The sequence below is a fragment of the Anoplopoma fimbria genome, chromosome 3, assembly GCF_027596085.1.
Source record: "Anoplopoma fimbria isolate UVic2021 breed Golden Eagle Sablefish chromosome 3, Afim_UVic_2022, whole genome shotgun sequence".
Classification (NCBI taxonomy): Eukaryota; Metazoa; Chordata; class Actinopteri; order Perciformes; family Anoplopomatidae; genus Anoplopoma; species Anoplopoma fimbria.
Window position 1 is genome coordinate 16,337,182 of NC_072451.1, and position 25,242 is coordinate 16,362,423.

Genomic DNA, 25,242 nt, shown 5'->3' on the forward strand with positions numbered 1-25,242 from the left:
AGTGAGGGATTCTTAAAAACTGTAAAGTCAAGACCAACAAATTAAAACGCTGTTATGCAATATGTAATGACTTATGAGCGTATTTCATTTCTAATGTAGCTGCAATGTGGCCCAGAATTGAACAAATGATTTCAAGGGACCAAAGGGAAGTATATTACATATTGTTATGATACACTGGGCTACCATGATTTATTAAGATATGGTTTAATTGTGGCCTGAATGGTAAAGGTAGCCCAAATGATCACAACCCACGCTTTACGTTTTGTTTTTTTACCAGCCAAATTAAACAAGCAAGTAGTCCACCTGGCATTTTGCCGAGGTACTGGAAAATAAGTTGATTATCAAAAGCCCAAAGTCAGCTAAAAAATAACTTGTTTGATTTTTTTTTTTTTTATTGTTGTTCAGTGTTTGTTTGTCTGCTTGTTTGGGGATGAGGGGGGCACTGACCCATCTAAGGAGTGGACTATACCATATCTACGTCCCTGGGGTTGCCCTTTAGCAGCTGTCTGGTCACATGATGGCTACCAACGGTTGTGTCAGCTGGGTGACATGATCAAATTGCGGCTGTGCAGTTTTGGGTCCCTCGACTCTGGCTGGATAGTTTGGTCAAGTAAGAGTTGACAAATCTTTACCTCTAAGTCTGAAGTTGTTATCTCATTTTAGTTCACGTTAGTTAGCAAACTAAGTTAACTAGTCAGTTAGTGTTTCTTCCCTTTGGTAACGTTGTGTGGTCGGGTTTAAATATCCCTTTCAACCCACTAACGCTGGCTAACGTTCAGTTAAAGAGCTAGTTAGTCACCACACAGTTAGCTACAGTTGTTCGTAAATACGTTAATTTGCCACCGATAAGCTGCATTCAACTTCACTTGTTGTACTTGTTTCCGTCTAATAATAAGCGTTTTGTCTCCAACATCTTGGACAGGCATTTGCATTCGCTTTATTACTGGGCCAGAGGAAGTCAAGTGGTTATGGAGGCAGACGCACTTGAGGAAAAGCTCTTACTTTGTGCTAAAGAGGGCAGTTGTGCTGATATTCAGAGGCTCCTTCAGTCGAGAATCAACCAAAGCAGCTCTCTCGACATCAACTGCAGATGTAAGTGAAGAGAAGACGCCATTAAACACGGACTTTCATGACTGTGTGGTAGGAGAGCATTCATGTTCCTTTCTGTCACTGTAGCAAGGTCTAAAGCCAGCTCAGGATGGACACCCCTCCACCTGGCCTGTTACTTTGGAAACAGGGATGCTGTGGAGGAGTTACTCAAGGTGAAAGTTGTTCATATTACTGTATGCATTGTTTGTCCAGTGCGTACTATTTGAAGCCATGGAACTTTGCTGAACATATTTGCAGGCAGGTGCCGATGCAAATTTGCAGAATAACATGGGTGACACACCTCTACACAAAGCAGCCTTTACTGGAAGAAAGGTAAAAAACACACCTGCTCATTAAGGCCTACTATGATGAATGAGAGTTGCTGGAATCACTTTCAGAGACTATTTCCCAGTTTCCCGTTGACGCTTTTGATTCAAGACAGTTGATGGTCAGATTTTTATTTCTTATTTCCTCAAGGAGATTGTTCTGTTGCTGCTGAGGTATGATGCCTGTTCCAACATAATCAATGGAACTGGTCAAATCCCTAAAGATGTCACAGAGGATGATGAAGTCATAACAATGCTGGAGGGTATGAAATGATGGGAGTGTTTTTTTTATTTTTATGGCTGATGGCTTCTCCTATTGCTGCCCTTGTTCTCAATAAGTGTTTGATTTGTGCAGCTGCAGAGAGAAGAGAGAAAAGGCGGCAGGAGGAGAAGCTTCTGGAAGCAGCCAGAGAGGGGGACATCTCTACGCTGTCTAAACTGGTTAGCATCTGACCTTTCGAAGAATTTTGCAGAATATATTACATTTTGACAGCATCTCTCTTACTTTAATAATTAAAGAATAATTCACACATTAAAGCAGGATTTGCTGTTTCTGAGATTGTTCAAATACACACTACTGGATTACAAAAAAAAATGTCAGATTATAGTCAACATTTTTGATATATTTGCCAAGAGTCTGACCTGTCTGATGCTTAGACAGGAAGCTACAAGTTTGAATCGTGGACAGCCACACTAATGACCTGCCTGGTTTTAGCAGACTAAAGAAGACTCAAAAACCAAATCTGTGTTATAATTTGTCTATTTTTCTGTGTATTGTGTCCCTGGTTTAACGTGGATAATATAAAGATGAGTTCCCATTGCAGTTAGATGTGTAGAAGAGGTAAATATCAGTGTCTTCCACTTTGTTAAGTCGTTTTCTGTTGTTTAACTGTCTTCTGTTCTTCAGCTCAGTGGAAAAGACGCTCCAGATATTCACTGCAGGGACTCGGTGGGGAATACGCCCTTACACTGTGCAGCCTACAGGGGGCAGAAGCAGTGCATTATAAAGTTACTCAAGTCTGGAGCCAGCCCCAGTACTAAAAACAACAATGGTATACTTTAACTTTGAACATCATTATTTTTACTAATTTGTGCAATATGTTTACCATCAGGAATTTGGACTTACAAATTGTTTTTAAAGAATACTTACCTGGGCATTATATGATGATTTATTCAATGACTGATTGTTTTGCAGACCAGACAGCATTAGACCTGGTCCGCAGCAGTAAACTGAGACCGATTCTAGCAGCCTATCAAGACAAGGTAAGCGCAGATAAGTCGTTCATAATCACCCCTTTACTTATGTGTGGTAGATAAATGAATCAACGTACAAGAGGACATTTTCCCAACTCTTTGCCTGTAATGTAAAAAAAGAATTGAGTGGCTGAAACTATGAGTCTGTGTCATTAAGTCTTCTGAACTAAATCTCGACATCACATTACTATTAAGTTTGGTATTTGTGTCATGGTCCACAGAGGATGATTCCTAATTATTTTGGTGATCCTTCGGCCTCTCCACTATCTAGCTTGTAAAAATCAAAATCTAATAAACAAATTTCATTCATGTTTTTCAGAAGATAATACATATATATTTTTTAAACTGAATGTCAACTGTTTGTGGGTCTAACACCTTAATCACAGAATGGATGTTTCCGGCATTTCATTTTTAGAAAAAAAGTACCGCACCCGGCCAAAATATAGGTGCACACAACTATGTTTCTGCATTTTCTCTTTCTAAACATCATTATACATGTTCACTTTAGGCCCAGTGACTGGAGAAACAGCCTTGGAAGCCAGCAGTCCTACAGAGTCCAGCTCTTGTTTGGATGTCTGATAAGCCTGGCACAGCTTCAATTCAGAGCATTGCATAGTCACGGTTGGAATTAAAGAAAGGCACTAAGCTATTAAGTAAATTAAAATATGGATTATTTACGTCTGAAACTATGCAGGCTTTACTGTAATACGATATTTTAACCATAGTTCTACAAGCACAGGCAGAGCCACTCTGCAACATTACATCGTTCCAACCACACTGATCCTGACCCACTGCACTTAGTCACCACAGCCCACCTACTTCTTCATAAACTAGACCGCCACAGCGCAGGAGGGGGTCGTAGCCAGAGTTGCTTGCAAGTCATTTTTTGCAAGTCCAAGTCAAGTCTAAAGTCTTATAGCTAGAGTCCAAGTCAAGTCTCAATTGTTTGGTCTCAAGTATGTTATGGTAGTTATGAGAGTTCTATTTTTTGGAACACTGCATAGCTATATCTAAGGAATTCAAAACGTGCTGTATTATCATCTCTATTTTATCTATTAGCAGTATCAGTATTAGTGTTGCTGCAAACTCTGAGACTATACCTTTAAAAATATTCATATCAAATATTATATTTCCCATATTATGGGAAAATTTGAAAACACATTGAGGGCCAAATTCTTACATTTTTAAAAGATTAATATAATACCAAGTTAATCTGGTGCACTTTGATAGCAAAACTAAGAGGCTACTTCTATAGAGGACTTTGTGCTCTTGTAAACAATTATAGATATGAATGGTGATGACACGGTCAAAAAGTGACACCCACAAAACATGGGGAATGGGCTGGTCTCGGCGCACTGGTCTCAAAAACACTTCAACGCAGTCAATCACGCTGTGTCTGCACGCAAGTCTGAGATTAATTTTTTCTCCACACAAAGGATGTGAGCAGTGGGGTGCAGAAGATTGAAGGCCCTCTTTGGAAGGTACCCAGATGTTGAAGTGTAGAATTTTGTACTCTTAATATGTCAGGCAATGTTTTTGTTCAGACTTCTCCAGATTCGATGCCTTAGACTTTTTTTTTTTTTTTTTTTCACAGCCTTTATTCCTTACTGCACTTTGTTTTGTATTTCATGTCTTTAAGGTTTATCTTTGAATTCTTTAGTTTATTTTTTCAATATTATTTAGTAATACACAATATACATTAGTAATACATAAGTTTAAGATATGTAAATATACATTTTATATATTTTTGATTATATTTACAATATGTTATATTTATACATAGTTTATGTGTTGTTGACTTCATGTGTCTGTGACAGAGTTCACGCTTTCTTGGATGGCGGTCCTACTGGGTGATAATTGAGGATGGAACTCTCTCCTGGTATCCCAGACAGTGAGTTAACTTTATGTGTATGCTGTTTTCTTAATCTGTATGAAAGCTGTTTGTTATGGTAAAAGTTTGCTACTCCATCATTCAACATTCGATGTCGGTAAAAAGCCATATTTAATCAGACAATGCCTAGGTAGCGGTAATAAAAGCGAATCTCGTTTTCTCTAAATATTTCTTGTTTGAGATGGAGGCACCAATATTAGTTCCACAAGCTTTCAGTGAATACTGGGAAATAACAAGTGACTACTTTAGCACTATATGTAAATTCACCCTGTGTTTTATTTGATGCAGTGTATGTGAAAATGCTTTTGCTTATGTGCTCGCTCATCTGTTTCTCTTTACAGGGCAGATGCTGTGGCTGGTGTCAGAAAACAGGGCTGTAAGTCACTAACACAAGCCTACTGCATGGTAGGTAGTAGAGATAAGAGGCTCATTATAATTTATATAACCTCCATAACTATACAAGGATGTCCTCAGATATTTCAGTTGTGGTTACATCGTACTTGAGATGGTGATGTTTGACATCTAGTGCAGCAAGTGTGACTGTAAGTAATTCAATTTTGTCCTTTTAGGTCAAACCGTGGGATCATTGCTTCTTCATGCTCAGGTGCTTTGATGACACTGTACTTTATTTTAAGGTCGCCTCAAAGACGAATTCAGTGGCAACAAGACAAGTGAGATAAGAGTCACCTTCTATGCTGTTGTTCAACCCCTTACCTGAACAATCTGACTGATTTGACAGTCAGTGTATCAGCAGGGGCTGACAACAATGTAAATGTTTCTGATATTTGTCCACTTAGAGATGGTTGGATGCTTTTGAGGCACATTCATCCTATAGCACCCGCCACTACACCCAGGAACAGGTTATTAACGTTGCAGATGGTGATTTTGGCGTGACGGTGAGGAATCTGTCACTAGCCCTTCAGGTAAGATTTAAGTTTGAAACTTTTTAATGAGGTACTTTATTAGGTGACAGTAGGAAGGAAATGCTATTTAGGGAGGAAGGAGGGTTCAATGTGTCTTTCTTGTCCGGTGCTCTTGCAGGCAGCCAGCACTTCCCAGCAGAAATTGGAGAGTGAAGTGTCAATATTTCTATCGATGGTGAAGAATGAGGAGAATTGTGGTAAGAGTCCTAGAATTGATCACATAGCACAGTTGTTAATCCAGTGCTCACTGTTTTGTAACCTTTGGCAATTTTACTCCAGTTTTGAGAAGATGAGTAAATTAATTGATTAGTCGTTGGAGAGAAAATGAATTGCAAATAATTCTGGTAAACCCCACCCTAACCCTGCGGATCCAGACCTGGCGGTCAGGAACCCTCAATTGTAAACACCAACGGAATGAGGATAAAATATTTCGGCTACACAACTCTCAAATCGTGAGGGGGTCACGAAAAAGGTGTTGCTTGGATATAAAGTGTCACAAGCAAAAATGATTGACACAGTGGCCTAAACCTTTCATTGTCCATTTAGCATGGAAACATTACAAATTCTTCTGTGTACTGCTTCAGAAATGTCAGAATGTTCTGTTTTCTCTGTTTTAGTTTAATGTACATTGCAAGTCGTTGGGTTGTTGGATAGACAAACATCCAATTTAAAGACTTGGCTGTGCATTCTTTAACTATTTTTTGAAATTTTGAAGACTAAATGATAAGTTGATGAATCATGAAAAAATAGTCATCAAATGAATAAATATAAAATAAATAAAAATTAAGTTGCAACCCAATTTATACATATGCATTGAACATATGCATATTTTTTTTATGATTTTCAAAAGCATTGGCTGCCCCTCTTCTACTGAAAGCCAAAGAGACCAGTGAGCTCTCCAGTGAAACCTGTGCTGCTCTCCATCTGTGCCTTGAACTGCTGTCAAAACAGGAGGAGGTAGGATATAGCTTCATTTTCTTAATCAAGCCTGTAACAACATGTACATGATTGAGTAATCTAACAAACCACACACAAAATACAGTGGCATTTGGGCTATTTTGTCCACCATCATACCATTCCTAACACTTAATGAAATGCAGCCAGAACCATAGAAAACTTGGCATATCGTGTTATTAAACACTGTATTATTGTAATGTTTGTTATGAAGGTTGTCATTCTTGTCCTTGTAAAGTAGAAATTTTACATTTAAATTAGATCTACTGTGCAATGCAATACCCATACTACCACATTTAGTATCCCAGAAAAAGATTAAGTATATAATCCCAATATATAGAATGTCAAATGCAGTTTGCAAAACAATGACAGGATGTCCTTCTGCATCCGGTCGCATTTTCGAATGTAAGTCAGCATGCTTTTTTGGGCTATTCCGACCCACAATCATCTGCGCAGCGGATATATAAACAAGAGGATCAAAGTTCCAGGTGCAATGTTAGGACTAAGTAGTATGTCCCATTTTAATTAATACTGCGTACAACAGTATGTAACGGCAGCTGCAGTATGTACAAAGAGTAAAAAGTATGCGTTTTAAAATGCAGCTTAAATCTGGTCATCGGCAATCTTGCAATATTTTGCAACGTTGATAATTGTTTTTGAGGCTAGTTTTCTTTTTAGATTTGCTTCAGCCCACTGAGCACGTATGAATATTCTTCTCATTGAGAACCGTACCTTTACCCATGCGCGGTGCTCCTATTGGCTGAAAAGATTATATTGAATGACTACAAAATCCCAGAGCTCCTCCCCTTTTACGTTAGTTTATTCATACCAATCAGGTTTGAAGTTTGTGTGTGTCCCTGTTCACCTGTCCCAATGGCTGTGCTGTGCCCTTGGTGGTGGGGGGGGGAGACGACAATAGAACAGTGTGGAAGGACACAGGCAAGATCCGCTTTTATGCTTAGGTCTGCATTCAGCTTGCAGATCAGCGTCAAGACACACACACACACACACACACACACACACACACACACACACAGACACACAGACACACAGACAGACAGACACTCTTGGACTTGGATCCACAGACTCCCGCTCTGGGGAAAGGCTGTGCATTGAGCAGAGCAACTGAAGCGTGTGCATATTCACAGGCTCAGCTGGAGATGCTTGCATTAACCCTCACACAGTGAAAATACACGCTTGCAGGCACACTTCCACATGCCAGAGCGTCTGAGCACGGGACAAAGGGGAGACGGTGACAGCATACTCATCCAGTATCTGCACAGGTACAAACCGAGCAATTCTTCTTTTTGTATCTTTCCGTATCTCAGCGTTTTTTACCGTCAGCTTGACAACTGGCTGTGTATGCACTAGGCTGGTCCCTGATGACTTAATGTAGTGTTAAGTGTTTGAAGTTTGGCATAGACTGGATGTAATCTGATGATTTTAGTGTGCTGTTGATTTGATGTTTGGTCTGAAGCGTTGGCAAAGGCGAAAGCTAATCATCAATATGCAGAAGTCATTCTTATGGATTTAAAGATCTGAATTCAGAATGTTAAATTGAGCATGTTTGAAGTGGTGCTGAGCGCTATACTGCTCATTGCATCTTTTTACTGAAATCATCTCATAATGTTATAAGTTCTGTCAATGTAAGAACATGGAGAGGGAAAGACTAAATTATATTTACGATTTGTTTGATATGCTACTACTCAGAGTAAAGCTTTTAAGAAAAGGATTGTGGGTATTATTATTATTATTATTATTATTATTATTATTAAATTGCTCTTTTTCGGTTTCACTGTAATGCAACACCTCAAGTAATAACAGAGATCATGAATCGGTCTCACTCTTTTTTCCTCGTTACCAATTCATTTTAAATTGGCACTCTGTCAAAATACCACACTGAAATCCTTAGACTTTGTTTAAGGGCTACTGGTTATAGAATAGTGTGTACTACATCTCTTGTCTTTTAAAACCATTATCAAAACAGGAATTAGGATTATGATTCTATGGAGATTAAGGACTCCTTTGTGTATAATAAAATTAGGATAACTGAATGAATTTTTCATCAGATACAATAAATTGCTGCTTTTGAAGTCAGCTGGATATAACGCAGCACAATAAAGCCCAAACGTAGCCTGTTTACACAGTGGTGCGTGCATTTCCAAACCAAATAGTTTCAGTGTAAATTAGAAACAGCTGTTGTCCTGTCTGAGGTAATAACCCAACGCTATTATCACAGGGAGGTTAAGAACATTTATTGCAGTCTCATCACCCAAGAAGTATTGCCAAGTTATTGCCAAGTGTTGATCAATGAACACAAAATTATTTTCTGACAACCCGATGATATAATATAAAGGGAAATGTATTCACAAACATATGTAACATAGGTCTCGTGCTAAACAGGTTCTAATACATGTACTAACTGGATTATATTTTCTACACTGCTGAGATTGGCTGTATCAGGCAGCATTAGCTCTAATCCCACTCCCATTGTCCTGCCTTGGAGTCCTCTAATGCTGCCACTTACACATTTTCTGTCTACAGTACATAACATACGGTAGTCACATGCTGTTGTTCTTTAATGTCTGGGCAGATGTGAAATAGACAAGCATGATTCATACCAATTGCAGTGTATGTGGCCTGACCCATTTCAGCCTGCAGCTGCAGAAATAAAGTCTGCTACTGAGAGTGCCAGATGTATACAGTGCATGCCGGGCACAGTATAACTGGCTGGTGACTACACAGCATTTAATGTGGAGAGATCTGTGCTGCTAACTCTCGTTCACACAACACAGATTTATAAACCCAACCTTTGTTGGTGTTTCTCAGGCAGCAGGCTTCCACACCTGTCAAGAAAACGAATTTGTATTTGTTTACTGCACTTATCCTATTCGTAGTAGTTTGTAGCACTTACTATATTCGGATTAGTCTGTTGCAATTATTGTTTTCGTAGTAACTTGCCTCTGCACTATACTTTTGCTCTGGCTTATGCTTTAAGATGCTTGTTTAAGAAAGGAGATGCACTGATGACTTCTGGTGACTAGTAGTTCTCTTGAATACCTATGTTGAATACACTTCCTGTAAGTCGCTTTGGATAAAAGCGTCTGCTAAATGACTGTAATGTAATGTAAAACAAATTGGGGTTTACAGCATGAAGCCACTTAGTGGTGACAGACAGATAAGCTTGTCTGACAGTTTGCATTGCACTGATGGCAGGAGAGTGGCAGCATAGTATCCCTTTCTTACCTCTGCACTCGCTCATGACGTTTTGTCTGCAGCCTGTAAGAAATCTCACTGCCCTTCAAATCCTTGGGGAATGGAGAGAGCGCAAAGTACCGTTTGACCTTTACATCAACCACCGCCACATAGGTAACTGACCTGCTGTCTTAATGTTCGGGTTGGTCCCTTCACTGACTTCCTTTTTTTCCAGTTTATACCGGGTCATACGAGATCTGGATGATATGAGGAAGTGTTAATTCAACCTTATCTGACCTTTTAGCAAAGGGAGTGTATGTAAAGAAAGGTACTTGGGAGTATTCCTCACAATTGGTACTACATCCCTGTGCTGCACCGGTACTCACGTCACACTATAATATTTTCTTAGTTGCTTAGCTCCCAGCCATCATATAGTCATGTACAGCTTGATCTACAAATACAGTTAGTTACATTATTTGTAGAGTGCTGTATAGAGCTATAGTGAATTTGCCTTTGGGGTTTGTTTTCCCTCTCAGCGGAGAGAATACCATTCTAGAACAAAGTAAAATTTCTACCCGGTGGGGCTTTGGCCCAGGAGAAGCTTCCCTCCCAGGCTCCAGCACAGGATACTGCACACAGCCTCAGCAGGGCTTAAAATAGCGCTGTTTGTGCTCAGGCGAGAGGATGCTGTGCGAGTGAAAGAGCTGGCTGGGATACTTACACAACAAAGTGTTCTGTTCCAGGATGGGCTCTTAAGCCAAGTGGCTGGGACAAGGAGTGTTAATACAGGCTCCTGAACATGGAGCTCATTTACTCTTCACCTCACATATAAAAAGAGGCATGAATTAATTTGGGGCTTGCAAGGACATCTTTTTTTGGCACACATTTGATATGTGAAACGGATCTCATTAGCTCCTGTCCCCGTTCTGTTGGTGATTGGAAGCATTAACTTGCCAATTCTTTTTCTCAGACCCTTCTATGTCCGTTAGAATGGACTGATCTTACAGTTGGGGGGGGGAGGGAATCAGAGATTTCAGTGGGTTTCTCGAATAAGGATTGAACAGAATCTGAACATTTACACTGAACTGTATTTCTCTTTCCACACACAAAATGACCTACAGGGGCTGAACTTACAGCATAGCAAGTGCAATGACGGTGAGAGTGAAGGTGTGAAGTTTGTCCCTGACTGTGGGTTGAAAGACGCAGTATTATAGCTTCAGTCACAATTACAGTAAACTTAGTTCATACGAGGATACAGGTCTATATCGAGTGCTTATGGATGTCTTTTGTGTGATTGTGGGTTTTTGGTCACATCACATGTGTGTATTTGTAGAAATGGGGTGATATGTCGCAAGGTCATAAATGCTTCAGTTTGGATAAACTTAATGTAGCTTGTACTGTTCTGACCACAGGTTATTTATTGCTCTCTATTGCAGAGTTACGATCTCTATATTGTTGCACATAATTCATTCTAAACTTTCTCTACTCTATGTATATTGAAGTTTTGCTGAGTCAAGCCTAGGGTTCAAAAGAAATTAGGTTTACATTATTCCATCCATTCGTTTATTAACATAAAAAACCCTGTGGGGAGAAAAACAATCAGCAAATTGGTAAATATGTCCCTCAGTGGTTTCCCTGCCTCATCCATCATGTGTGACGGAGCTCAACCACACAAGAGTCTGAAGCAGTATATCACCCCAGAATACACTCAGGGCCGTTATACATATACGGTTTATTTATAAATATGTCTTATGATTTCCAAAAGTCTTGTGAAAATCAGCACTACTTAAACAAAATTGTAGACAACCGGGTGTATTTCACATTTGTTACTTTAATGGGAATATCACAGATCATAACCATCTTGGGGAATTATAGCCCACCTTGAGCACATCAGCAGATGCATTGACAGGTGTTTCTTTGTGCATGACTGTGCACACAACTGATATTACTCCAGGCAGTTTAAGAGATGAGGATAAACTTTTCATCTCCAATAGAAGACATTGGCGCTGCATAGCAGTCTCTGATTTACAGTGTGATTTGCAAGCTCCTGTGTCTCCCCGCTGCCTTCCCCAAGGTGACACTTTTTAATCCGGGAAGGCTATGCTCCATTTTTACGAGCATTGATATTATTTCTAGTGCACTTTCAATGCTTTGTAAATTCTTGTTGTCTGTGTATAATACGCCATCATCATAATGCACTGAGTTCAGATATGTGTTGTCTACTTCATTTTTTACTTCAACTTCTGTTTAGTTAGTACAGGATGAAAAAAAGGTGTGTTAGACAATAGGAAACAGTGATCTGGTCTGTCCCACAGTGGCCTGGCTCAGGTTGCCCTGAAGGGACACTCAATCCTGGGCCACAGGGCTCAGAGACCGGGGTGTTTGGTTCCGACTGGAGGAAACTAGATATGTGGACAGGGTTAGAACAATCACTTGCCATCAGAGACACAAAGACAAACACACGCTCACACACACTGTGCTGCAGAAGCACTTCATAGCAATCAAACCACCAGTCAATCACAACTGTCTTTATACTTTACACATGTTGGATCAAAAAATAAAAATAAATAAATAATATATATATATATATATATATATTTATATCTATCTATCTATCTATCTATTATATTAATATATATAATTTCCGGTTTACTAGAGAGAGAGAGAGAGAGAGAGAGAGAGAGAGAGAGAGAGAGAGAGAGAGAGAGAGAGAGAGAGAGAGAGAGAGAGAGAGAGAGAGAGAGAGAGAGAGAGAGAGAGAGAGAGAGAGAGAGAGAGAGAGAGAGAGAGAGAGAGAGAGAGAGAGAGAGAGAGAGAGAGAGAGAGAGAGAGAGAGAGAGAGAGACTTATTTGCTTTACGTTTTCTCTGATGTGTGTCTGTCTGTGTTTGCAGACGTGGAGCCTGAAGTTCGAGCAGGAGGTGGAGAAGAACAAAGCTTTGACAGAGGCTTTGCAGACATTGGCAACTGAGCACCACGAACTCAAGCACTCTCTGTGCAAGAGCAGGAGGTCGTCTACCCTCAGCACCCTCACCGAAGATGACTTCTATGATGCTGTGTCAGGTCAGCAGCAGCTAGGTGGAAACTTGGTTAAGTAATCAAGAAGTTTATATCTTACAGGGGTTTTCTTGTTCTTAATACAGTGTCTTGGCCTGTTCATAAATAAAACAAACTAGTGCAGTGCCGTTTCAAAATAAGTCTGTAAGAACTGGCCAAATGCTTGGCCTGTGGTGTGAACAATTTCACACTTGACATTGCAATTCCTTAGCATTAGGAGAAATACAAGTACCATGACATAGTTGCAGTGAAATAGTTTTTTTCCTCTAGTAGCGCAATGGAGAGATGCTTTCACAAGTGGTTCCTGTTTTGTTTGAATTGTGCTTGTGCACGAATGGGCAGGCGAAGCAATACACATTCATGCTGTTGGTTACACAGTATTCTGCTGTTTGACAACTGTGTGCAGTGAAGTGCAAAGAAGTGGGGCACTGAAGAATAATGGTATGAGCTTGCGAACAGATGAAAACAATACACAATTTTAAACATTAAAATATCTGCTTTGCCAATTTTTTTTGAGGAAGGCATGAAATCAGTTTGTCATTCTATGAGGATAAAGACAATTCACTTTGAGTAACACTGAATAATAATTGTAACCCGTATTTACATACATACAAAAAACGTCTCCAGCAGCGTAAGTTGTACTAGTATTGAACAGCTTCACAGTTGCATAACATAATTCGCATAGTTAAGAAATAAAGCTTGACTGTGTGCAAGTGTGTAGAACCCATTGACACATCTTTGGCTCTCGGTCTGTCTCTGAGATTGCCCCAGACAACGCTGCAAATGTTCTCTTCTCTTATACTCAAGGGTAACGAGACGAATAGGGGGTCTGACACTGTTATTGTTTTAGTTTTTTATAATACAATTCATCAGTAGTGTAAAACATATTTTATGACGGTGTTGACTTCACTGTATGTTTACCTGGTACAGTATTTACATCAACAACATGTAGTGAAATTGATCTTACAAAGTTTGCTTCTTTGTTTACCCAGAAGCCTCCCCATGGTGATGATTTACACTAGACTTCCTTCTACAACATGTTGTGCACTATGGACCAATTTTTTTCTCAGGAATCATTGCATTATTCATAACCCTTAGTTATCTACTAGCCAGAGACACTCTTTCTGTAGTCACTAAACACGGCTCAGCATATACATGATCATTTTCCAGACTGAGTTGAGTGTTTAAAACCTCATGACTGTTCCTACGGTACAGCCATGCAGCTGTGGTGTCTTCAACTGTAATTTTTGTCAATACCTATTTGTAATGCAAGTACATGTACATACAATAAGCACTTCTATCTGGCCACCAGCATTTACAGTCCTCCATCATAGTGTAGACACTATGATGGAGGACACTATTCTCCCCTCCCTTTGTGTATGTGACAGTACCTGTAATGTCACTGACAGGGGAGGAGTAGCATCCAGCAGGCACAGAGCAAACAATGTTAGAGGAAACGAAGCCTCTGCGTGGCCTCTCATTGGAACACAATCCTCTGGTGGGGTTTGGCTGTCAGCAGGGAGGGGGAAGTTGGAGAGGAACTTGAGCGCAAATCCTTTTTCGCCGACAGTGTACTGTTCAGGCAGCATCTTTCTGAGCTGGCCACTTGAACCTGTATGTACGTGTGTGTGTGTGTGTGTGTGTGTGTCTGTGTGTGTGCGCGAGTGTTTGGCATGACCTGTGATCTGCCCCCTGTCTTCATCCCACAGAGTCGGATTCGGAGCTCTCAGTGAGCGGCTTCCTGTCTGTGGCCAGTCACTCCTGGGAAGAGGACGAGGGGAGAGACGCCCCCATTCTCAGCAGCCTCCGCCATCCCAGCGCACTCAGGGGGCCTGCCGGAATGTCAGGGGAGGGTAGCCATGGCAACCAGCACAATGGAGGCAAGAAGCACAGGTGGGACATGCTCCAGTTATGATGTCATGCTTGTTTACTGGCTTTAATGATGGCAAAGTGGAACGAGTGGAAACATAATGTCAGCCATGATGAGTGCCCTTCGAACAACCTATCTGCTGTTTATTAAGGGCTTTGTTTAAGATAATTGTCACTGATGTCAGCTGATGGCAGGATTCAGGAGTATTTGACTTTACATCGCTGAGCAACTAAAATGAATATTGTTCATGACTTTTTAGTATGCGTTCATGATCTTGATCAGTCAGCTAGATGATTATAAAAGGCAAGAGTTGGTGGAATGGGATACCACCTCTCCACTCCTGTCTGGTTTTGTAGTCAGGTGTTTTTATTTGGGCACCCAATCCACAGAGAATAGCCTGTTTTTGTTTTTCCTGACGGATCCAACTCCCCAAGCGAATAACCAGCGTAGCGCTTGGGGATTTGTGAGGTTTGTTTTGTTTGTTTTTTCGTAAAGACTTGACAATCTCTTTCATTTTTGTGGATGCTGATTCTGGCTTGGCCTCTCTTCTTTAATCCAACAAGTGATCCATTAATAATTCAGCATGTGCTGGCTCAGTGTAGGAGTTGGATGAAAGGGGACTGGCTAGCTGGCTATCTCTATGTGCATATGTGTAGGCTTGTGTTTATGTGTGCATGTGTCGGGGTGTGGGTTGTGTATTACGGATTTATGTGGTGTCTGTTTATTAGGAATTACACTCGTCATTCAAGAATACTGCTGTCTCTGGTTGTCTGTAGATGGGCCTAAATCTACTTGTTTAACATTTCTCTCTCAATAACTACACAACTTTAAATTCTCTACAAAATGTACCAAAAATGTGCCTTTTATTTGAGACCACAAATACACAGTAGTGTAGATGTATTGTTTTTATACATTTAATGTAATGATTAATTGAAGACTAGTATTGATTTAGCATGTTCACTTGTACAGAAAATCTGGCCTCATTGGATTGGTTTGTGTTTCTGTATTCTTCTGCTGAACAACATTATCTGTATTTCTGGAAAACTGAAACATGAAAGAAATCCTTTTATAGAAAGATGCCTTTTGGGGCCAAGGCTTGTTGAACACAAACTAGGCCAGAAGTATAGTCTGCCATGCATCACTGCGCTGCTCATCCTACAGATGGAGCAAGCCTGTACCCCCTACCTCTCTTGTTTGTTCAGCTGACGTAATGGCTTTTATTTGTGCAGTTGCTTGAGCACTCAGTTTTAAACAAGGACACCATCTGCCTCCAGCAAGCATACCTGTAAAACAGTCCCCACCTCAGTTGTTGGCAAGGCTGGAAAATAAACCCGATCGCACCACAGAACAGATTGATTCAAGCACCAAAGGCTTTAGTTTGAGAGGGAGTGAGAAAGCAGCTCAGTGTGGAGAAGTTAAGAGGAGAAAACTCCATCATAATTAATTTTAAGGGCGAGGGAATGTTATTATCTTAAAGTAAGAAGTGTTTATGAGCATAGCTTCATATGCAAAAAGATAAATTAAAGAGCGCGTCTTATTACCAGTCTAGAAAAACAACACGCACATATGCAGTTGTAGATCCGTTCATGGGTATTGCATGAGGTTTGACCAGAACAGCTGAAAGCTCATTAGCTTACAGGTGTCAGATGACTTTGTACCCAAATGGTGGTTCAAGCTTTGTGGTCTGCTCTGCAGCTTTTAAATGGTATAAGCAAAATACCAGTGGCTTTATTATGTGATATATTTTTTTTCCCCCATACTTTTGGATATTGGATTTATGTTCAGTGACATATTATAAAAATAAATCATTTTGAGTATGTAGAAGACTAGGGGTCTCATTTATACTCATTGTGTACGCACAAAACGGGGTCTGAAAAGAGGCGTACGCCACTTCCCCCAGAAATGTTGTTATCTGTAAAAACAAACTTGAGGGGAGAATGTGTGCACCGTTTTGGCACATGTGAAATTGGCGACACAGATGGTGAGGTGGTGAATTGAAGCCAGACTGTAGAAATGAAATGTGAGATGCATCATTACACATATAATGATGCCTCTCACACATTTAATTTAACTTCATATCACAAGGTACTTTGCACTTATAGATCCTCTTTATCATAAACATTCAAACCAGCAGTGTTATTTGTGCTTCTACTAGTGAGCCATAAATATTAACAGTTTTCAATCATTAAAGAAATAAACCAACTCAAACCTCAAATCCAATTTTCCTAATATTTCATTCGTCTGCACCCCGGAGCGCAAAGGAGAGAGGGCAGAGTCGTGCAGTGAACACGACTTTATTGATTCATTTTCGGTTTAATCCATAGGGACAGATACAGCGTACTGCACACAGACAAACTGAAAACAGTTATATGATGGTAGTATCAGAACCCCCCCGGAGTCACCGCGGTAACTGTCACACACTCTGCCTTCTCCTGTCACCTCACCAGGCAAATCGTCAACACTTGCACATAAGGATTGTGTAAATTAGCAAACGTCTGGAAATAAAGCCAGTGACAGTTCTCGCACAAACACTTCATATCTTTATTATCAGTCCTAATCAAAATGCAATAAGAAAACGTGTATCAATCAACAAATAAGTTGTCTTCACCTATCAAATCTTTTTTTTATGATTTTCAGGGTGGTGGATACCACCAAATGTCGCGATCATTTTGAAAGCAGTCAGTCTGATTCTTGTAAACATATAAATACTGCGGTGAGACTTGTGATGTGTTATGTTGCTCCATAGTTACTCTGGCACTGTTAGGACTGCGTAAATGGAAGGAATGGGAGTGAATGAGTGTGCTTCCTCTCGAAAGTTGCCGTGATTCACAGTAAAGAGCCATTGATCAGCATGTGTGTAAAGGGCGGAATGCGAGACTGAACCAGTTGAATTGGGATTTATTAAAGGAAATGGTGCACTGGCAGGCATACGCAGGGTTTTATAAATCTGGCGAAAAATGCATTTCTTCCTTTTTTAAAACGTATTCAATCATTTAGTGTGGATCCTACGCACTGCTTTATGAATGAGACCCCAGATGACATGCCCTCAGGCGTCAGTGTTTGCCGTCTATGAATTGCACAGCTGACACAAAATAAACAAACGCTTTCCAAATGATTCCCAAGTTTAATCCTCCTCATTATTATCATTCTCTCTCATAGAGACTCTGAATCACCCTCTTTTTATACTACTTTCCTACAGAACATCTCTACCGACTCCCATGTTCTCAAGGAATGACGTCAGCATCTGGAGTATCCTGAAAAAATGCATTGGCATGGTGAGAACAGACTTTTCTTTTCAGACTGAATACCCTTTATTTATTGTTGGGAGAAAATGAATGAATGACTGAATGACTGACTTGAGATCTTTTTTCAAGTAGGCGTGTAAAATGAAGACTATAAGTTAGGTAATTGTGACAAATTACTTTTTGTTGTTAGTCCTTAACTTTTGGCTTTAGGAATAAAGTCTTTGTTATTCATTCATGAGTCCTAAGGGAGCTCAGTCCTGCCCCCCAATTAAATCTGGCTATATACAGGGAAGGAAATAATTATTTGATCCCTTGCCGATTTTGTAAGTTTGCCCACTGACAAAGAAATGAACGGTCTATAATTGTAATGGTAGGTTCATTTTAACAGTGAGAGACAGAATATAAAAAAAAAAAAGTCCAGAAAATCACATCATAGAAAAATAAAAAGTTATAAATTGATTTGCATTTGATTGAGTGAAATAAGTATTTGATCCCCTAGCAAAACATGACTCAGCACTTGGTGGGCAAGCACAGAGGTCAGACGCTTCTTGTAGTTGGTCACCAGGTTTGCGCACATCTCAGGAGGGATTTTGGTCCACTCCTCTTTGCAGATACTCTCCAAATCCTTAAGGTTTCGAGGCTGTCGCTTGGCAACTCGAAGCTTCAGCTCCCTCCACAGATTTTCTATGGGATTAAGGTCCGGAGACTGGCTAGACCACTCCATGACCTTAATGTGCTTCTTCTTGAGCCACTCCTTTGTTGCCTTGGCCGTATGTTTTGGGTCATTGTTGTGCTGGAAGACCCATCCACAACCCATTTTCAGTATCCTGGCTGAGGGAAGGAGGTTGTCGCCCAAGATTTCACGGTACATGGCCCCGTCCATCGTCTCCTCGATGTGGTGAAGTCGTCCTGTCCCCTTAGCAGAGAACCACCCCCAAAGCATAATGTTTCCACCTCCATGCTGGATGGTGGGGATGGTGTTCTTGGGGTTATAGTCAGCATTTCTCTTCCTCCAAAACACGGAGAGTCGAGTTGATGCCAAAGAGCTCGATTTTGGTCTCACGTGACCACATTACCTTCTCCCAAGCCTTCTCTGAGTCATTCAGGTGTTCATTGGCAAACTTCAGACGGGCCTCTACATGTGCCTTCTTGAGCAGGGGGACCTTGCGGGCGCTGCAAGATTTGAATCCATTACGGCGTAGTGTGTTACCAATGGTTTTCTTGGTGACTGTGGTCCCAGCTGTCTTGAGATCAAGTTCCTCCCGTGTAGTTCTGGGCTGATTCCTCACCTTTCTCATGATCATCGATACCCCACGAGGAGAGATCTTGCGTGGAGCCCCAGACCGAGGGCGATTGATGGTCATTTTGTGTTTCTTCCATTTCCGTATAATCGCACCAACAGTTGTCTCCTTCTCACCAAGCTGCTTGCCAATGGTCTTGTAGCCCATTCCAGCCTTGTGCAGGTCTACAATCTTTTTGATTGATTCTGTGGACAGGTGTCTTTTATACAGGTAACGAGTTGAGATTCGGAGTACTTTCTTAAAGCGAGAGGACTAATCTAACCGGTCTGTGGGAGCCAGAATTCTTGCTCGCTGGTAGGGACTCAAATACTTATTTCACTCAATCAAATGCAAATCAATTTATAACTTTTATATGATGTGATTTTCTGGATTTTTTTTGGATATTCTGTCTCTCACTGTGCGTGCGTGCCTGTACATGTATATGTGTATACATAGCATATTTGTCGGGCAAACAGATAGATATACAGACACACATGGGGAATGTATGTTTAGAAGAGTGCAGTCATATGGTTCTCGATTTAAGATCATACCTACATTATATTAATTTATTTTTTTTCTTATATAACAAACCATTGCATTAGGTTATTGCGTGCATGTCAGGCAAAATATTATTGTTTCAGATATTACAATTGAATGTTAGAATAGTGTCTGTTTGCATCTAGCAACAGCACCAAAACATTGAATTGAGCTACTTACACGATTACACCTGTATACATGTATCAATATCATAAACACCAGAGGAAAAACTTAAATTTGTCAGTTCTGATATTATATTTAATTGTATATAAATGTGTCAATGAATTATACAACATATATATGCTTTACAAAGATGGGATTAAGCTCTGTAGTATTGAATTGTATTCGGTTTTAGAGCTTTACCTTATAAACTGGTAACTCGGGAATTCTGTGTCCTTACAGTTTCCGTGTATCTTCTCTAACATCTTTTTCAGGAGTTGTCAAAGATTGCCATGCCTGTGATATTTAATGAGCCTCTGAGTTTCCTTCAGCGGTTAACAGAATACATGGAGCACACCTACCTCCTCCACCAGGCCAATGCCACAACAGACTCTGTCGAGAGGATGAAGGTACCACAATGCAAAGTTTACTTTAATTCAATTCAATTCAATTCAGTTTATTTTGTATAGCCCAGAATTACAAATTTGCCTCAGAGGGCTTTACAATCTGTACACATGCGACATCCTCTGTCCCGGAACCCTCACACCGGCACAGGAAAAACTCCCCTAAAAAAAAGCTTTTAACAGGGAGAAAAAAGGAAGAAACCTATGGGAGAGTAACAGAGGAGGGATCCTTCTCCCAGCATGGACAGAATGCAATAGATGTCATGTGTACAGAATGAACAGCATAACAGAGATACAACACATTCAATGTATATGACATAAATGATTCATATAATAAGAGGGACACAATAGTTATATTGTATTCTAATTTCTATCATTATCAAATATTGAATAAATTACCTGTAATTTACAAAACCAAAATACATCAATCCCCTGTAGTGTGTTGCAGCATTTGCTGTGTCAGCTGTTGCATCGCAGTGGGAGAGGACTGGGAAACCCTTTAACCCACTACTGGGGGAGACCTATGAGCTCATTAGGTAAGACCTTGGACTCATCAGTACCTTCAATGCACAGCTATGTTTTATGAGCACACCTTTACACAAAACATTTTAGATTTAGTGAGGAATCATGTCATAATGTCAATACGGAACATGTCCCTGTTCTCCATCAGAGAAGATTTAGGCTTCAGGTGGGTGTCGGAGCAAGTAAGCCATCACCCTCCAGTCAGTGCCTTTCATGCTGAGGGCCTCAATGAGGATTTTGTCTTCCATGGCTCCATCTACCCAAAACTCAAGTTTTGGGGAAAGAGCATAGAAGCTGAGCCCAAGGGACTCATCACACTGGAGCTGCCCAAGTGAGTGCACAGTCTGAGACATCTTTGCAAAAATGTTATTCCTTTTGAGGTAGCGTCATCTTATGCTACTTTTGTCTTTACCTTTTGCTTCCTTGCCTCTGCAGATATAATGAAGCCTACACCTGGACAAACCCCACCTGTTGTGTCCACAACATCATTGTTGGTCAGCTTTGGATTGAGCAGTATGGCAGCGTGGAAGTGATCAATCACAAGTAATATAAATTCTATTCTCTCTGTTCTGTGTGTCTGTTTGGCATTTATTCGCCTGGTACATTTTGCATGCACAGAGACTCTGGTGCATGAATATCTTCCTTTCTGCGCTCTGCAGTGGGGTGTTGATCTACTTTCAGATTCAGCTTATTGATCATGGGAGCAGAACTGGGACAGTTGCCATTAGAATAGAAGAGCAGGATAATTAATGTTTGAAAGCCTTAGTTTGCAGAAGGAGAAAAGAGAATTCGTAAACAGTCTGTCATTCTGTGGCAGGACCGGAGAGAGATGCAGCATGATGTTCAAGCCCTGTGGCCTCTTTGGGAAAGAGCTCCATAAAGTGGAGGGATACATCCTAGATAAAAGGTGTCTTCTTCATTTAATTTCCAATGATTTGATTATTCATCTTGTGTTTAATAGTGCCTGAAAGCAATGTGAATGTGTTGTAAATTACTACATTGTCATTTATATTATGTGATCTAACTAGTTTATATGAGGAGTTTTAATGATCAGTATTGTCAAAACAGTAAGGCTCAGTGATGTTGTATCAAATATCAAAGGCATCAAAAGCAGGCATCATTCACCGTTGTTCTGTCTTTTTTGCAGCAAAAAGAAGCTCTGTGCAATATATGGCAAATGGACTGAATGCCTGTACACAGTCGATCCCGTTACCTTTGATGCCTACAAAAAGACTGACAAAAAGAATTCTGATGAAAAGAAAGGCAATAAACGGGTATTCAACTTTAGTGCTTTCAGCATCTGCTGTGTTCTGCTTCCATTTGGTTCAAGTTAAAATTGTGTCTATGCGTCTGTGGTCCCAGAACAGTGTTGATGAGGAGCCAGAAGAGATGCCACCACCTGATGCTGAGACAGTCCAGGTCATCCCGGGCAGTGAGCTCATCTGGAAGATAACGCCTCGACCAGACAACTCAGCCAAGGTACGAGAACACAGGAGGGCTGGATGGAGAACATACATTATATCTAGAAATATCAGGCATAGTAGCTTGTGATGATGTTTTGTGGTATTTTGTTGCCTCTTGCCTTTTTAGACAGTTGACATTCTGTAGTAATGTGATTCTCTCTCTGGCAGTTCTATGCATTCTCCACATTTGCCATGTACCTAAATGAGCAGGAGAAGAGCATGGAGGGAGTTACTCCCCCAACAGACAGTCGCTTCAGACCTGACATTCGCTCCATGGAGAATGGAGATATAGGTACAGTGTTTGGCCTTGATTTGAGTCCCTTTTTATGCCACGCCACCTTAAATGCTCTCTCTGCAGTGTTCAAGCTCCTATATCCATGCCTTTTTAGATTTGGCAAGTTCAGAGAAGAAGAGACTTGAGGAAAAACAGAGAATGGCCCGGAAAAATCGCACCAAATCAACAGATGAATGGAAAACAAGGTTAGTTAGTGAGTAATAACTGGTGACTAGTAGTTCTCTTGAATACCTATGTTGAATACACTTCCTGTAAGTCGCTTTGGATAAAAGCGTCTGCTAAATGACTGTAATGTAATGTAATGTAATAGGATGTACTGTCATTGCTCCATTCCTAATTTGTTTTACTAATTGCCTCCTTATTGTGTTGTGTCATCAACTATGCCGTCCCCTTTATTTTAATTGTGAAGGAACGCTGCACTTGGCCCAAGGTTAGGTTTAAATCTTGCCTTCTTGCTGTTCTTTTGTCTTGTGTGAACTGCTACACTACACCACCCTCCTCAGGACAAAATGCACAACTGCAACTGTGTGTTATTTAATGCATCATCAAGACACTAGCACACATGAAGACACTTGTGTTTGATAATTGATATTTAAAGTGAACAAGGTGGACTAACAACATTGTTATGCTTTTTGTGCCTGTTTTGATTTGTCTTGATTCTTTTGTGTCTCCCTCGTATCCTCACTGCTGTACTCTTTGTTAAAACTCTGCAGGTGGTTTCAACAAGGACAAAACCCTCACAACAAAGCTCAGGATTGGCTCTACTTGAAAGGCTACTGGGAGAGGAACTACACTCACCTGCCTGACATCTACTAATAAGTAGAAATGCATAAAAAATACCATACACCTGGGTATCTACTTTTACTACTTTTGGACTTTATCTGCTCTACTGGGGTTTGTGCAAGGGCATGCAACAATGTCAAAGAGCTGATACGGAACAGCAGATAGGGTCAAGGAAATATGCTTGGAAAATGTCTTAAAGCAGTCAAAATAAATTAAAACACAGAGTGAACACCAGGGGCATATATTCTTCCTTATAGATGTGTGTGAACAGTAAAGCACAAACACTCTTAAGCTTAGTAATTGTGGTTCTTGACCACTAACGTATGGTATAGGCATGTATTGGACAAACTAGAATGTATATTTTTTTATACATAAATTTGTGTGTTTTTGGGGTGGATGCATTTTACTCATCAGCTTCAGTGCACAGACCTTACAAGGCCAGACCACTACAAACTGCTGCAATGGAGGGCATGATGATGCATCCCGAGCACATCGATTAGACGTTTATTAAACTCTGACACTGATTGTTATTGTGCATGCTAAAATGTAGAACAAAGAATGAAAATACATAATTTAGGAACATTTGTTTTTCACTTTGCAGTACAATGAGGTGCATATATATTTTGTGTTTAAGTGTTCAAAATCGGGTTATTTGCATAATCTGCTGCAAAGATGATGGCAAGAAAAATGTTACCACATCTGACAAGAACTGTGGCCAGTATCGCACCAATAAATTAAATGTTTAAAATGTATCATTAAGCCCGAAACTATGTATTGTATAGATGTGTATTGATAACAGCGTTGCACATAAGTCTACCTGACTCTGTCGACACCGTAGCATTGTTTTTCTAACTATACTGAACCAGGGACACTCCATCTCTGCACCTATTGATTTGTGTGGGTAAAAGTTTTGCCTTAGTTAAGTTCAAGTAGCTGTAATACTAGTGTATTTCAAATTCAACTATCACAATAAATGCATGTGCATCACTATAACTATGCAAGCCTTACCTCCTTCACAATCAAGCACTGAATATTCCTTTTCTCATGTTGTGGGTAGCTGCTTTAGGTTTTAGTTTTTTCTGTTATCACTCTTTTGGGTATGAAAACAGAATTTCTATTGTTGCTAAATAAAAGCTTAATGGTATTTATATGTTCTTGATTTTGTGCAATTTGCTGTAATTTTAAGTAAACGTCTTCATTAGATGGGTGTTTGTTGGATTAAGGTGTTGCAAGATGAGTGTCATTAAAAATGTTGAGATATTTAACTATATGCTGTCAATCCCACTGCCTGGTCCACCATGAGCTATGTCCTACTTAGCAACAGATGATAAAATTTGTCTTGACCTTCCTGTTTTAGTGAAACCACCAAATTATGCAGACTTTTCTATTTCACAATTCATCCATGTGGCTCAATGGGATCAGAAAAATCACAGTCTTCTTGGCAGTAATTATGTGACTATATTTAAGAATTATTTCTTTAGTGTTATGGTGTTTTCTAATATATTTATATCATTGAGGGTAGACTATTTACAGTACATTTAATTTATAATGCAATAAATATTCCCTACTGCTCATGTGTGATACCCTCTGTGTATTTATTTACTATTGTTGGAATGATGAAGAGAGATAAAGAGTAACTTTGGTATATTTTTTTAATTGGTCCAGTATTGAGAGAGTACGCTGTAGCGGCTAGCCTGTGTGCGCTGAACATGCTGCAGTGTAATCATATCAGGAAGTTGAACACTGTCCACTAAAAGTACTTGTTTTTGCCACTGACATGCTCATATTGTGAATAAGATTATGGAAAGGAGATAGTAGTCTTATTTGTTTCTTCTGTCAAACAATTCATCAAAAAGACACAGTATAGTATGTTAAAAAAAATGTATATAATATGTTGAAAAAGGGCATAGTGTAGTACGTTGAAAAGTCACAGTACAGTAAGTTGAAGAAAGTCCAAAATTCATGGTATAGAAAAAAATAATGTCTTAGTATAGTA

The 25,242-nt window shown here is 40.0% G+C and overlaps 1 protein-coding gene across 2 annotated transcripts; it reads left to right on the plus strand.

The window, feature by feature from the left end:
* Positions 1-540: 540 nt before the first annotated feature.
* LOC129110836 (oxysterol-binding protein-related protein 1-like) lies at positions 541-24,820 on the plus strand. 2 transcript variants are annotated; one of them, XM_054623073.1, is made up of 28 exons: positions 541-610; positions 923-1,092; positions 1,177-1,262; positions 1,348-1,422; positions 1,567-1,678; positions 1,771-1,856; positions 2,323-2,467; positions 2,611-2,678; positions 4,106-4,150; positions 4,487-4,560; positions 4,902-4,965; positions 5,130-5,231; positions 5,358-5,483; positions 5,602-5,680; positions 6,334-6,440; positions 12,526-12,694; positions 14,398-14,581; positions 17,758-17,833; positions 20,055-20,189; positions 20,622-20,719; positions 20,854-21,036; positions 21,141-21,248; positions 21,523-21,612; positions 21,853-21,979; positions 22,068-22,184; positions 22,337-22,460; positions 22,558-22,648; positions 23,177-24,820. In XM_054623073.1, the coding sequence occupies exons 2-28, from the start codon at positions 969-971 to the stop codon at positions 23,277-23,279; spliced, it is 2,898 nt and encodes a 965-aa protein (XP_054479048.1). In that variant the 5' UTR covers positions 541-610; positions 923-968; the 3' UTR covers positions 23,280-24,820. The 2 variants fall into 2 exon arrangements, with proteins under 2 accessions (XP_054479048.1, XP_054479056.1); XM_054623081.1 differs by lacking the exons at positions 541-610; positions 923-1,092; positions 1,177-1,262; ... (11 more) ...; positions 6,334-6,440; positions 12,526-12,694 and adding an exon at positions 14,277-14,302.
* Positions 24,821-25,242: the final 422 nt, after the last annotated feature.

What these genes read in the sequence shown, in the direction of transcription:
- LOC129110836 (XM_054623073.1), top strand. Translation starts at nt 969, where the DNA reads ATGGAGGCAGACGCACTTGAGGAAAAGCTCTTACTTTGTGCTAAAGAG. An exon ending in GACCAGACAACTCAGCCAAG is followed by an intron (nt 22,185 to 22,336) that starts GTACGAGAACAC and finishes TCTCTCTGGCAG; the next exon opens with TTCTATGCATTCTCCACATT. An exon ending in ACAGATGAATGGAAAACAAG is followed by an intron (nt 22,649 to 23,176) that starts GTTAGTTAGTGA and finishes AAAACTCTGCAG; the next exon opens with GTGGTTTCAACAAGGACAAA.